At 35.9% G+C, this 15,837-nt stretch overlaps 1 protein-coding gene across 4 annotated transcripts in view; it reads right to left on the bottom strand.

The window, feature by feature from the left end:
- Erbb4 (erb-b2 receptor tyrosine kinase 4) overlaps positions 1–15,837 on the bottom strand; it is a 1,089,367-nt gene that overhangs the window by 521,139 nt on the left and 552,391 nt on the right. For all 4 annotated transcript variants that reach the window (XM_052749761.1, XM_052749762.1, XM_052749763.1 and 1 more), the window contains exon 3: positions 14,077–14,263. In XM_052749761.1, the coding sequence (XP_052605721.1) occupies positions 14,077–14,263 (187 nt within the window). The remainder of the gene's footprint in view (positions 1–14,076; positions 14,264–15,837) is intronic.

Below are 15,837 nucleotides of genomic sequence, written 5' to 3' on the forward strand. Positions count from 1 at the left end.
CTCTTCAGTATGGGAAGCTGAATAGATTCACAGTTCCAGGAAAGAATTACCTCCTATCGAGCAGGCCTTCAATCCTTATATACAACTTTTGGTTACCTCTATGTGACCTCCTTATTTTTAGACTTTCTATAGCAAAGTAATAAAGGGAAAATCAGGAGTTTTATTATTTGGATTCCCATCTCAAGTCTATAAGTTATTAATTGTCTTGTAGGTATTACTTAATGATTTTAAACTGTAGTTTATGGAGTTGTTAAAATGATAAAGAGAGCTCATATTTATAAACCACTCCTAATAATTAAATGTAATTATTGATGTCATCACTACATTTAATGGTAGGGTTCATGTCTTAGGCTCTATTATGTCACAGTATCTCTTCACTTTATTGATTTATCATAGTAAGTTTATAGATGAAAATAAATTAAAATTAAATTAATTTTAAAAATCAATTAAATTTTAGAATTGTTACACTATTTTTTCATAGCTCAAATAATTAAATTGTTTCAAATAATTGTTTCAAATAGATTGCATTAGATAAAACTGACAGAGTCTAAAGTATTTTGGTTATAAGAATGATAGAAAAAAAATCACATTTATAATTAGAATTGCATTAGGTTATCACTAGGTGTATGATTTTTCTCCTAAAATATTTACACTAAGCATAAAACCATGAAGTCAGGAGAATGAAATCATCATTAAAACTAAAATATATTCTTTTTTTGGTCGATAGTCCCTACAATATCCCAAGACTGGTGTTTTAGAATAATCAAATTTAAGTTTCAATTCTTCATTTTCACAGCAGATTGAAAATCAAAATTGTTGGTTTGTGTAGCAATTTTCTTCTGAATTAAAATCAAACATGCTAAACAGTCTTATTAATAAAAAAAAACCAGGAGCCAGATATTGGGGTGAATGCTTGAGAGATCAGGGAAATAGGGAAAACCACAGCTAACCTCACCTCGCCGACTTATCAGCCGATCCTGTTTCCTCAAACTGGAAGCCTCTGTGTCCTAACCTGAATGGCTCTCAGCTGAACTGCTACTAAAAGCCTAAAAGCTTAAAAACCTCTAGTTTCTGGTCTTCACACCTTATATACCTTTATGCTTCCTGTCATCACTTTCTGGGATTAAAGTTGTATGCCACCATGCCTGGCTGTTTCCAGTGTGGCCTTGAACTCACAGAGATCCTGCTGGATCTCTGCCTCCCAAGTGATAGGATTAAAGGTGTGTGTGCCACCATTTTCTGGCCTCTATATCTATCTAGTGACTGTTCCGTTCTTGGACCCCAAATAAGTTTATTAGGGTGCACAATATACTGGGAGACACAATATCACCACAAATAGGAATGTTTTGAGAATGCAGTAAAGGTCACAGGTCATTGTCTATTACTTCTTGAACAAATATGCATCGAGATTCTCATGGTTACTGTAATGCCGTACGTCAAGCAAGATGACTCACCTCACAATAAAATTATATAATTCGTGGTATAAAATGCATAGTGCAGTTAGAATATGAAGTATGAGGGAAGAAAGGAGGTATTAGAGAGCTGGTGTAACAGAATCACCAGTGGTTTTACTTCCAGAAATGCTGACTAAAAGACAGATGTTCTGTTTGCTACGCTTGGCATCCTTAAACTTTAAACCTAATGAGTGTGAATAAATAAGAGAGCATATTTTTAAAGTAGAGTCTTAAAGTAAGTAATTATTTACTTTATTTGAAATATCTATTCATTTGTGTTGCTTATAGATAAAATAAATCAGGTAAAGTGCATTAGAAAAAAGTGTTAACTAAAGTTTCCTGCTTTATAACGCACAAAAAGTTGGACCATATAAATTTTCATATCTGGTCAAGAGGTCTCTTCTCCCTTCTCATGTGTATGATTAAGTAAATCAGATGTCAAGGAAGGAAACTCTCAACAGACACTAGGAAAGTGAACACACTGTGATCTAGTTTCATTTCTGTTATTATGATAAAATATGCCAACAAAGGCATCTTTAGAAAGAAAATGCTTATTTGTCTTATAATTCTAAGTTATTGGTCATCAATTTTGGGAGGTTAAGGAATGAACTCAGACACCTAATCACATTCTTAGCAAGAATAAAAGAGAATAAATCAGTCCTTGCTTGCTGTTTTTTAGATAACTTTTTCTTCTTGTATACTGATCAGGGCATCCTCCCTTGGGAAGGATACCACAATGGACTGGGTATTCCTACATCAGTTAAAGTCAAGACAATTCCTCACAGGGAAGCCCACAGTCTAATCTGATACAAATACATTCCCATTAAGAACCCCCCATCAATGATTCTAGACTATGTCAAATAACAGTTAAAACTTACCAGCAGCACACGGGACAATATTTGAACAGAAAGAACTCAACAGTTTTCAGTCATAACATGAATTATACTGTTGTAGTACGTCCTTGTTTCAGTGAAGCCACACAAGAAACACTAATTTTCATCCAGATGGCTCAATGGATAAAGACACTTGTCACCAAGCCTGGCAACCTGAGTTCAACTTCTTGATCCCAGGTCTCACATGGTGACAGAAATAAATTGATTCCTACAAGTTATCTTTTGATCTCCACACATGTGCCATGACAAATGTTTCCCTCCTCTCCCCTCATTAAATAAATGTAATAAGAAAATAAATCTTAGGACCTGCTTTTGACTAGATATTTATACTGCAGAAACTGAAGATTAAAAGGAAATATACTCTTAAAGATTCTTATTTCTATCAATATCACAACTGTCAAATAGGGCATATTTAGAACCAATGTCTGCCATGTATAACCTTTGAAGTATAAACTGTGGTATAGGCCTTAGTCAAAAACCCACATTTGGTATTTTATAGCTTAATGAAATAACTTCACGGTATTTCTATTTTTGTTCTTATCAAAAGCATAATTCTATATTTAATAATAAAAATGGTAATAGTAATAATAATTTATTTCAGGAACCTCATTTAATACTAACAAAAGTTAATGGGGAAAAAGTCCATGAATTTGGAGAAGAGCAAAGAGAGGTATGCTGTGGGATGGTCTGTATGTCAAATTGCTCTGATTGGTCAATAAATAAAACACTGATTGGTCAGGCAGGAACTAACAGAGAGGAGAACTGAGAGAACAGGAAGGTGGAGGGAGTCACTGCCAGCCGCCACCATGACAAGCAGCATGTGAAGATGCCAGTAAGCCATGAGCCACATGGCAAGGTGTAGATTTATAGAAATGGATTAATTTAAGATGTAAGAACTAGATAGCTAGAAGCCTGAGCCATTAGGCCAAACAGTTTAAACAATGTAAGTCTCTGTGTTTACTTGGTTGGGTCTGAGCAGCTGTGGGACTGGCGGGTGACAGAGATTTGTCCTGACTGTGGGCCAGGCAGGAAAACTCTAGTTAGAAATGGCATGAGTTTCCATCTAAAACCTGAGTAAAAAGATACTAAAATGGAGCTAAAAACAGTTCCTAGTTGTCTCTTTCAAGTTAGCAGCAGCCTGCATGTTTGAGCTACTATGGCGGGTTCCTGGCATGCATGCTCAACCTGCAGTATGGCAGGAATGGGGCCTCTAAAAGTGGCACATTAAGCTGCATGGTGGATTTAGCCTTTGCTAGTACAAAACAAAAAAAGAGGTTTCTGGGCTACATGCTGCTTTGATAGAAGCATAGACCCACTATTTCTCAGAGTTGATGGCTCCCAGAGCTGGCAGGAAAACATAGGACCACCATGTTGGGAAGCTGAAGTGGGCGGGGCCAGCAGCCACAGTGCCCTTTCAGTCTTAGAATGCTGTAGTTTAAAGCAATAGGCTCAAGGTAATATAAAAAATAAGCCACATAAAGATGGCTACCACACAGAGAATCTGGATTATGTTCTCTTTGATATTCGTAACTGAAGAAAAACATTTGATTGCAAAAGGTGTTGAGTTATGCCAAAATGTATATTTTAAAGGTACCTTGACTTCAAAATTTGGATGTAAGGATATGTTGCTTTGGAAAGGAGGCTCTGCCTTTGTTTCCACAGAAAGCCAGAGGCTATGGATTTGTTCCAGATTAAAATACATCAGGTTTGACCAGCCAAGATCCCCTGAAAGGTCTCCGATGACACCAAGGCCCAGATGATCCAACATCCAGAACCGTTTCAAGGCAACTGGCTCAGACAATACAGCCTCACGGACTACCCCATAAGCCTAAAATTTTCCTTGTGTCCCCATAAAATATAGCGCCCCCCTCCAGCAGGAAGTAGTAAAAGAAGCTACGCCCAAATTCCCAAATATACCAAGCTGGCTTTGGAGATGTGTAAAAGTTAAAACCTTCCTCTTTAAAAAAAAGAAAGAAAGAAAAGGGGAAGTGCTGTGGGATGGTCTGTATGTCAAATTGCTCTGATTGGTCAATAAATAAAACACTGATTGGCCAGTGGCCAGGCAGGAAGTATAGGCGGGACTAACAGAAAGGAGACTTGAGAGAACAGGAAGGCAGAGGGAGACACTGCCAGCTGCCACCATGACAAGCAGCATGTGAAGATGCCGGTAAGCCATGAGCCATGTGGCAAGGTATAGATGAATAGAAATGGATTAATTTAAGCTATAAGAACAGTTAGCAAGAAGCCTGCCATGGCCATACAGTTTGTAAGCAATATAAGTCTCTGTGTTTACTTGGTTGGGTCTGAGCAGCTGTGGGACTGGCGGGTGACAGAGAATTGTCCTGACTGTGGGCCAGGCAGGAAAACTCTAGCTATAGAGGTATATGAGAGGGTTAGAAGTGAGGCAGGGAAAGGGACATGAAGTAATTATTTTACAATCTCAATCAAAAAAAGAAACGATTTAAACCTTTCAACAACTTTATGTGTATGAGTATTTTGTCTAAATATATGTACGTATATCACATGTGTGTCTGGTGCCCACAGGAGGTAAAGGATGATGTCAAACCCTCTAGAATTAGCATTATGGATAGTTGTGAGTCATCATGTGGTTGCTGGGAACTGAATCCAAGGCCTCTGCAGTAACAGTATGCTCTAAACTCCTCAGCCATCTCTCCAACCCCTTCATATATAGTTTTAATTACATCTTTCATCTGACAGCTCAGAGTTGTCACTGTGCTTATGTTAGAGGAAAGGAAACCACTCAGTCTTAGGAAGTAGGAATAACTTGCCTCTGAAAAGGACTTGACGGAAGGAATCAGACCCAGAGCCGTTCCCTCATTGTCCAAGTTATTCTATGTGTCAATCCTTGCCCACTGTCTTGGGTTAAATAAAGCATGCTACTCCTGTGGTACTACACTGACTAAAACTATTGGCATTTACCACACATGACTATTTAAAGTAACTGCAATTACATAAATTAAAATCAATTTCCTCAGTTGTACTAGTCTTAATTCAGTAGTTACAAATGGCAACTGGCTACTTCATTGTACAGGACAATGTGAATATATCTTCCTCACAGGAATGTCTGTTGAACAGTCGTGCTGGGGAGAATAAAGCACATGAAAATGGAGGCTCCTTGTGCTGCAGACATGCTTGACTGCAGAAGTAATATTAATCATGATTTGGAAAAACACTTCCCTTATGCTTACACACTACAGCCAAAGGGTAAATATTTGCCAGTAACAAAATATTTACCAAGAGAAGACAGGTATATTGAGATAATTTAGCATAGCTCGTATTTAGCACAATGTTTTGAATATAAAAGTGGAACAAACCAAATTAATGAATATTCAAACTGACATAACGTTTGAAAAGAATCTTGAACCTCTACCAATAATATTGAACCAACTAATAAGTGCTTGCAGATGATGGTTCACAACTAATAACCTTGATTTAAAAAAAAAAATCTATCGTTGAATTGAAGTGACGGTAGGATGAGTTCACAGTTTTCACACTCAAGTCAAAGAAGTACCTTTATTACTGACATGCTGTACGTCTGTATTTTATTGCCAACTTATCATTCATCATATTTTCAAACATTACATAAACGTCATAGCAAGAACTGAACCATAACCTTCAAGGTCTGATTATTTGAGCTTACAAACAATTTAATATTTCCTTAACTGTGGTCTTGCTTGGAGCAACTGACTGAAATTATTCTTGGAAATGACAGAACACAAAGAGACGGAGTTGGAGAGTGCAGAAAAATGGCACCCCATGTTCAATTAGAGGACTATAGGGTGGATTGAACAGATATAACCAAACTACAAAATAAATATTTGTCAGGTCAGCATCAAGGGACAGTGTGTAAGGCAGAATGAAAAAGAAACAATGAGGCGTTTTGTACAGTATAAACTTCAGTATCAGTATGCATCACATACATACTGGTCGGTAAAGGGGGAGAGGACAAGGTTTATAAGTTCTCGTAGTTCATCGAAACATTTAGGAACTGCCATGTGTGGGCTGCCTTCTGTCATTACATGCAATGCTTTTATAACAACAGAGGCATGCCAGTGATGGTATTCACCCTTCATTCTTTCTGATCATATAGACAGGTTATTTCTAAATAGTATTTATACTCTCCTAGAGAATCGGAGGTCCTGGCCCCAGCTCAGCTATTCCTTCCTTGGTAACTAGGACAAGATATGTTGAATTTGTCACTTCTCTACAGTTCAGGTCTTCAAAGGCCACAAAATGCTACTATTCTGAAGTGAGGGAGGAGGGGCGAGTGTTCTGATGTAAACACTGATTTCTTCATTTTGAAATCTTAATGCCTTAGTGAGAAGTAGACATCTCTCCTATTGCTGTAGGATCCTGAGGAACAAACGTTCCCTATTGAAACACCACCCCAAACAAGCATGCTTGCTCAATAAGTGAGTTTTAATAAAGGTCAAACTTACACAATACCTTTCCTGTCTTATAAGTTATATGGCTTTTATTAGGAAAAAGGCATGCATATCTTATTTTACCTTAGAAGCAAGAAATAATATTTAAGAACTTCTATAAAAGTTCTAAGTAGTATGCAATTGTAAACCTTAAAAGTTCTAAGTGGTATACAATTCTAAGAGGCCATCATAATACATGAACAGCCCCAAGTCCTTCTGAAAGATACTACAGTCATTTAATAAGATTCTCTTCAGAGGCTGGGTCTTCCTCAGAACCCCTGAATATGACCTAAGTTAAAAGGGCTGTGATTTACATCTGCTTTTTTTATTTTTGTTTATGGTTGTTATGCCTCCATGTAAGTCTATACACTGTGTGCATACAAAGTTCACAGAGGTCAGAAAATGGCATCAGATCCCCTAGAACCATAATAACAGACAGTTTTGAGCTTTAATATGGGTACTAAGTACCAAACCCAGGCCCTCTGAAAGAATAACAAATGTACTTAACCACTGAGCTATCTCTGTAGTTCCACACCTGAGCAGACCATTTTACTAGGCATTACTAAAAATATGTTGGCCAGAGGAGAATTTATGAGTCTATTCCCTGGAAAGCATATCTGGCAGCCCCCAACCCAAGGTTCATTTCACTATGGTCATTACATTTCCTAATTCATAGTAGAGGTGAGAAGAGATTCTCATTTCCTTCTCATTCAACTCCTGAAAGTCAGTCATCAGCTGTCTAAACCTTAGAGGTTGAGGGGGTAACTAAAATGACAGTTACAACTCTTTGATTCCATAATTAAATTCCAGGTTTTCAATATATTACTATTTTCTCTCTAGATTTAAATAGAACATTATACTTTCCCTTCTAGTCAATGTGCACCACCGTCTGACATGACAAGCAAACAGTATTTTATAAGAGCGTTGATTGAAGTATCGTTTCTACAAATTATAGACTCTTCACAAGAAACTGTCACTCTTTTGACTGATTCTTTGCTTCACAGGATGTTCACTACAAATTAGCTTTGATCTCATAATTTCCTAGCAGAATGTCCTTAAGCTGGGAGGATTGTTTTGATATTCTTTCTCCAAATACCAGAATATGCTGAGTAGGTCTCCTAATGCAAAGGTAAGTCGTGCCTTTTTCAAGCATTCTATGCAGTCAGAGTTCCAGAAGTGGCCAGGTTGACCCTACTTAAACAGCACTAAGACCTTTCACAGAGCAGATGAAGGATGCTTGGCAACTCTAGCGTCAGAAAGAGAATTCAGAATGAGTACGTCTCTTATCTAGGTAAGGTAAAGAAGACAGTGCTTGCTTGCAGAATAAACAAAGAAAAACGTGGGCTTCTCCCCACCAGGCAAACATATCCTAGACACAGAACAGTTGCAAAGAGGTGTCAAAAGTGACAGAAGTAGCATTTTGCCTAAACAAGACACATCCAAGACTCCAATGATTGAACTGGAATCCATCTGAATATGAAGGAAGAGGCAGAAGAGTTTTGATAATGTCTTGATACACAGGAAATCTCAAACTGAAATAGGAAAAGGCCACCCAGGAAACTGTGGTTTCCTGAGTATCGTCTGTGTGAAAGGGGTTGCAGTTGACAGTTCTCTGCTTTATCCCTCGAATGACTATAATAACACTGTGACATAACATATTCTTCACAATTTTCATGATAAAGACTCTGCGTTTCTGAGATGCTTGGCCTGTAAGGAGTAGATAAGCATTACACCTAGAGTTCTGATTCTACACCAATGCTCTTTGACATTCATTGAGTCAAGCACAGGTAGTCTGCCCATTATGAAATGGGTTATTTTTGTCAGCAATACTGAATAATATAGGTGGTTTGAGAATTTTTAAGTACTAGAAGACAGATACTGTGTTATTTTAATATGCTGTTTTAATTGATGACCCATGTATATTTGAAACCTAGGGTAATTCAATGATAATATTCTCAAGTCCTGGCTTAAATTTTACATCATTGAGATGTAAAGTACCATCCACTAAGCAGTTTATTTTTTATGTTACTAGAACATAGTAAACTTAATGTGTCCTTCATATTATTATTGAGCATTTCCAGAAATACCATCCCATAATATCTTCTTTGGTAGAAAATTTTGTTTGTTTACATCCCAACTAATGATCTAATTAAGATAATCCAGTATAAAGCTGGGGAAATGATTATATTATTTATAAAACAGTGATTGTAGAAAAAATCTTAAGGATTTTGATCTGAAACATAAATTATACTTATATATTATCCTCAATTTCACCTATTCATTTCACCACCTCAAAAACAGATATTCCCACAATTTATAAAATGAAAATTAATGAAATTATTTAAAATTAAATTTAGTACAATAAACATACCTATACATGTATTGTGTTTGTACCTAGTTCATTGTGCCTAGCAATTATAAAAAGAGAATTTCATAAAGAGAATATATGCAAACTTGGGTATTATTCAATGATTCCTTTTTATAACTTTAACATATATGTTAAATTATATTATCCATTTCCATAAAAAGTAGAGTGAATTCATGATATAAATTGCTATTTTTGTTATGTCTTATAAGTTTAATCTCTTCTTAGATGTTAGTCAAATTCATAACTATATATTCTGAAGATTAAACACTCAGGGATACAACACTAATATTAAATTTTGACATGAACTTTGAAGAGAAATGGTTAGTGAAGAAGGAGCCAATGGGACATCAGCTCTGGGAGTGACTAACGAAAACTACAGTCATGTTGAATGACATTAATACAAATTTTCTGTACTCCTTGGTTACATTCTGTACTCCTCTGATGTAGAAATTACATTCCTGAAGACTTCCAGGGAAGTCAATCCATCCCTGATGATGTGTACCCTGATGTTTTGTACCCTGATAATATGCACCCAGATGTTTTATACCCTGATAATGTGTACCCTGATGATATGTACCCTGGTCAAAACCTACCTTTCCTCCAGGCAGAAAAGAACAGCTGTGCTAACAGGACATCTAGCAGATGTTGGGATTTGCCTGGTCTATTCTTTCCCTAGAACAGCTCCCCCCTTTCTCCACTCTAGTAATCTCAATAATAATCAACCACAGAGATGTGACTGGCAACAGCTAAACACATGTTTCTGTTTAACCCTGGTGGGAGCAACAGTTTAAGTATATTTCATTTTTTTGACAAAACCAAACTGACCATGTCGAAGTAGGGTAGGTAGTAAGGTTTTCAGTCTGCTGGCTTTGTTTTATTTCCTGATGCTGTATTGAATACCTTTATGAAGGCAACTTGGAGTGGGGGAAGGGTTTATTTGAGCTCAAAACTGCCGTCTATAATCCACCATACCAGGGAAATCACAGGAGCAGGAGCTCGAGAGAACTGGCCACACTAAATACAAAGTCAAGTTCAGAGGGCACTGAACTAATGTCTGTGTGTTAATGTTTGCATGCTGTATCAATTTGGATTCAGTACAGGGCTCATCCCAGGCAATGGTGCTACCCACATCCACCAGTGGGTGGGTCTTCCCATTCAAATTAACACACCTAAGAAAAATTATCACACTCATTCCTACAGGCTAACCAAGTCAGAGAATTCCTCATTGAGATTCTTTTGCTACACATCAACAATATATCATACCCATGGAACAGCTTTTGGTGAGCATCAAGTTTAACAAACATTCTTAAGAGGGCAGTATATATATATATATATATATATATATATATATATATATATATATATATATACTGCAGCTAATCACTAACTAACATAATGATAATGTCCATATGTCTAAACATCCACTTTATACAATAAGAGAATTTACTGGGAGAAACATGTTATTCTCAAGGCATTCTTTTTTAATGTCAACAGAGTGAAAACTATTTGAGGCATTCTTTTCTAATATCAATAGAGTAAAAACTGTTTGATAAGATATACATACTATAAAAATACATGTGTCCAGGTTTCTGGGTATGTATGCACATGCACATGTCAGTATAGTGTATGGAGATTAAGAAGCCAGTCTTGGGGGTCATTCCTCAGAAGGTCCCTAGCTTTACTTTTGAGACAGTGTCTCTCATAGTTTTGGGGCTATCCAATTCATCTAGACTATCAAGCCAATGAATCCCAGGGATCTACTTGTCTCTCTACCTCCCAACATGGAGATGATAAGCATGTATCACCATTCCTGAATTTTACATAGATTCTGGAGACTAATATCAGGTCCTCATCCAGCAAGCAGTTTACAAATTAAGGCATCTTCCTAATGCCAAGACTTAAAGTCTTTATTCCAAAATTCTTTGTTATGCCAAGCAACTACTTTTCAACCTGCAAACCACTATATGGTTTTGTTGTTGTTGTTGTTACAAGTGCTTTAAGAAAATGGTGGTTAAGAAAATTCAGTATGAATTATTACAATCTTTTTATTATGCAATAAGTTGTTACTAAACAAAATGACATGGAATATTTAACATAGCATCTTCTTTATCTCTAAAACTAGTTTTTTACAGACATGGTCTCTGGTATCCCAGCTCGATACTAACTTGCTATATACTTTAGAATAAAATTGAACTTCTGATATTCTTCGATAGTCTCCTGGGTGTGGCCTTAGGGGAGTATGTCAATATATCTAGCTTTATAAAGAGCTGGGGACCAAACCCAGGGCTTCTTACACATAAAGGCAGGCATTCTACCAACTGGGATACATCCCCAGCCCTCTCATGAATTTTATCCACATTTCTATCTAGGCTCCCACTGTGCTTTTTACACCCTGAACCCAACCTAGAGTATAATCGCTGGTGGGCAACGAAAAGAATATCTGTTTCTGTCTCACTTCTTCTCTTCTTTCCATCATGTGATAGATGAATGGAAACTACTTTTGCCAAAGAAGTGTGAAAAGGTTAACTACATATTGTGCTATTGCTCTTTGGTAACATTACTGTAATTCATCTGGATTTGCAGTTAATTCATTGTTAAGAAGTCAAATACACCATGATAGGCTAGCACATCTAGGTTTTTTAAATGACTATACTTATTTTTATTAGACTATATTCAGAACAAAGCTCATAGCCTTGTGTGTAATATAATTTGTAAAATTATCAACTTCTTTTGTAGAACAATAAAATTACAATACAAGAGAAATTTCTTTCCAAAGCATAAACCCAATCTTACCAAATGGAATTGCAATATTTACTCCTTATTTCATCCAGATCACCTAGATTATTTAGCTCTCCAAAATAGAACAAAATTTCCCAAAACTCCTCTTCATAGGCATAATTAGCTGTCTTCAGGTCTTCCTCATACATTGTCACACATAATTGTAATAGTGTTTACTGTGCAATTCGTAACTGTCAGGATTGCGGTCATCACATCAACCCTGAAACCTAAGTTTCAGCCATTCTAGAAGCACACAGAAGTATTTTGACATGATTGTCAACCGCTGAATAAATCAAATATCTAAAAAATGTCCATAATGCCCAGAATTTCCACCATACATTTTATTACATGGCTTTTTGAGTCACATGCTAAAAAGAAAGCAATACTAACTTTTAAATGAATACAGATTTTCTAAGGAACCAACACTTAACCTTAATAAATTATCCATTTCTACAAATGTCCAGAAATATCACAGCACTATCCAGTTTAGAGATTACTTTTGAATGACAGTGTTATATTTTAGTGTAACAAGAAAAAAAATCAATCAACTGCCATAATCATAATTAATATATGCAATGAATCCAGTGGCTAAATGGTATTTAAATGTGACATATTTTTTTAAAAAAATATTTGGTTATTATTTTAGATGTAGTGATGTTAACAGAAATGAATATGAGAAATAGTTTATGATGTTTTTATATAGAGAAAAATTCAACTAGCTCATTGTATATAATAATAAAAGGATTCTAATATTATAAAAATTCCTTAAAAGGAATTTATTCCTTTTATTCTTTAACATAATCATAGTAAATTCATGAAAGACACAATGCTTCCTGTGTAAGTTTGGAAGTTTTAGTTGTATTATCTAATTTTTAGATCTCTAATTCTAGCTATTCAGCTTTTTCCCCCTGACCATCTTATTTTCAAAATTCCTCCTCCAGTCATTACTTGTATGCAAGTAGAAATTTTGTCAAAAAAGCCATTCTTCAGTAGGAAAATTATCCTGGAAATAACTGAAGCAACAATGTTGGTATAGGAAACAATACATTTCCAACACTCCGCATTTACTATAATTTCATCAACTCTACAGCAACCATGTCCTAACAACTGACATTATCATTTTTCCTTTTGTGCTTCAAATTTCCCAATTTTATCTTCCATGTCTGGATGATTGTGAAATTAAAATTTCCATCTTTAAGCCTATACTACATCATACACTGTGTATATTAAAAAAAAAAACTATCTCAATAAGTTAACAATGTTATGGCAAAGCCTCTTAAAGCATTTAATTTTTCAGGGTGCATAAACTTCACTAAGAGAACCCCAAATGAACATAATCATAAACATAAATCTCTATATATTTGATATAATACATGTATATATGCTAGTAATTTCAAGTAAATTAATAATGTGAGCTATGGTAGGTTTGAATATTTTATTGGCACACTTTAACTGTAGATATATTTGGTAAAAAATCATGATTATATAATAAAGTATTCCATCAGAATTTATATGAACTTTAAGGAACATGAACTAGAAAAAAACTGCTGCAAAATTTCTTATCTAGAAGATAAAACTCGTTTGTTAGTTTCGTGTGACTGCAATGCTGAGAAACTATCACGGACGGCACGAAAACAGGCTGAGAAATGGTGATCTTGTTCGCTGATCTACTAAATGGGAGAAATTGAAACTGAATAAATTAGACTGTCCCCCCTAAACTCGGGTGATCCTGTAAATATCTAAAGATTAGTCGAACTACATGTAATCGCTTGGGCATTACTAAGCTCTGGCAGGCATGAGCACCATGGTATTATTGCAGAGGTTTGATCTGGTTCACCATTCACCTGCGACCACCAAACTGTATTACACCTGCTTCCTATCTCCGTTTGCAGTTACTGAGCATTTCCTGAGAGTGTACTTCTGTTCAGCTGAGATACAATATCCTGCTATCTTTCACACGACACTTACAACATCTGTCAATAAAAGTGAGAGCATCGCAGAGGCATCATTTCTCATGAAATGAGTACATACCACTCACTTAGGTGCCCCAGGTGCTTCCATACCTGAACATCAGAAACCACGCACATACACATATAGATATTACATCACATTATGCACTAGTTTTCGAATTTTCTTACCAGTCAGGTTCTTCAATCCAAGTTCCTGAAGTCCAAAGTTGCCATCTTTTCTGTAGTTTAGGAATATCGCTAACGCATAGCGATCTTCGTATAGTTTTGTTCCACGAATAATTCGTAAATTCTCCAGAGGAAGGTAGCGAAACTGGTTGAGGGCCACCAGTACATAGCCCGTGACTTCTCGGATAGACTGAAAAAAAAAACACAAACAATTGTCTATGTTTAAAAAAATGAAATTAACTTGACATGTTGTGCATATAATCATTTAAATAAAATGAGTTATTTAAGTCTAATTTTCAGGTCTTAATTTAATATACTAATTTCCACATGATACTAATACTCATTAGCTTAATAATAGAGGATCACAAAGTGTTAGACTTTCATCTGAATACAAGTCTTATTTCTATTTAAAAGTCATGAATGATCCTATAATAAAATAATGGATTGTGTTTTATGAGACATTCCTCATACTTGAGACATGAATATAGTTAAAGGAATACAGGTATCATTGAGAAACTACAATGACATGACATAGAACCCTCAGCCAATCTACAGATGAGAATGCAAATTGGCAAGCCTACCAAAGTAGAACCAATTGTTATTCATTGAAGACATTGGTTATATGGATGTTTAGTGCCACATTTATCACATTGGAACTGTAGCTATTCCTCAGATCAAGGTCCTTGGAGAAAGAACATAAGAAGAAAGAAAGAAAGGTGGACTGCCATGGTAAGATCCATGGTTAGCACAACACAACTTGTAATAATCCCTGCCCCACAGAGTCAAGCCCTAGAACTCTATAATCCATCAGTCACTCTTGCGTTGATTGAATTGCTATCTTCAAGTTCTTTCAAGACAGGTAAAAGTGTGAGTTAACATCACATGGTCTAAAAAGAAACATTATCTCATTCATTATAAAAAATGTATTTTAACTGATATCTGATAATTGTTAAGTGCCCTCTATATCACAATGAGAACTAAAGAGAATTTGGAGACCTCCCTTTGTGAAACAATCTTTTATCTAGAACGTATCATTCTATCATCATTCCTCCTAGCATTCCTCCAATCCCATTTAGGAGGAACTCTTCTCATCAAAAACCTCAAACCCCTTGTTGGTTTCAGCAAAGGGTGTACATTACTACTGGGGAGACTGGAGATGAAGCAAATGCAGGGTGAAAAAGTAATATGACCATGAAGTAATGCTATTAACAATTATGCAGTGCTTTTGGAGGGAGAACGTTTCTAGCTATTAATTGACAAAGGTGTGTAATTTGCTACAGCCTTTGAACCACATATTATTGGGAGGTCCAAATAGTGTATAAATGGTAAGGACTTTTCACTTACCCAGAGAATATGATAAATAACAAGAAACAAATGTTCACAAAATTCTCAAATAAAGATATCTTAAAATAGTTACCTTTCTTGAGGGCTTAATAAAAACAATTGATCCTTTCAAAATTATGAAATAAATGCTCTAAATCTAAAAGCAATGCACAATACCATGACTTAATGCTGTTGTGTTTTCTACTATTTACAACACTTTTTTCTCACATATTTTTAAACTGTTTCTGTGGATAAACAATTTGAAATATCTCAAAAGAAAACTGATTCAGATCACAAGCTAAGATACACATGATAAGTGCAAACAAAATCTCAGCAAACAGTTCAGTGACAAGAATATTTTCTAATGCTTAAAAGAACTTGCCGGGCGGTGGTGGCGCACGCCTTTAATCCCAGCACTCGGGAGGCAGAGCCAGGCGGATC

The sequence above is a fragment of the Peromyscus californicus genome, unplaced genomic scaffold, assembly GCF_007827085.1.
Source record: "Peromyscus californicus insignis strain IS unplaced genomic scaffold, ASM782708v3 Scaffold_21__1_contigs__length_65335640, whole genome shotgun sequence".
In the NCBI taxonomy this organism is placed as follows: Eukaryota; Metazoa; Chordata; class Mammalia; order Rodentia; family Cricetidae; genus Peromyscus; species Peromyscus californicus.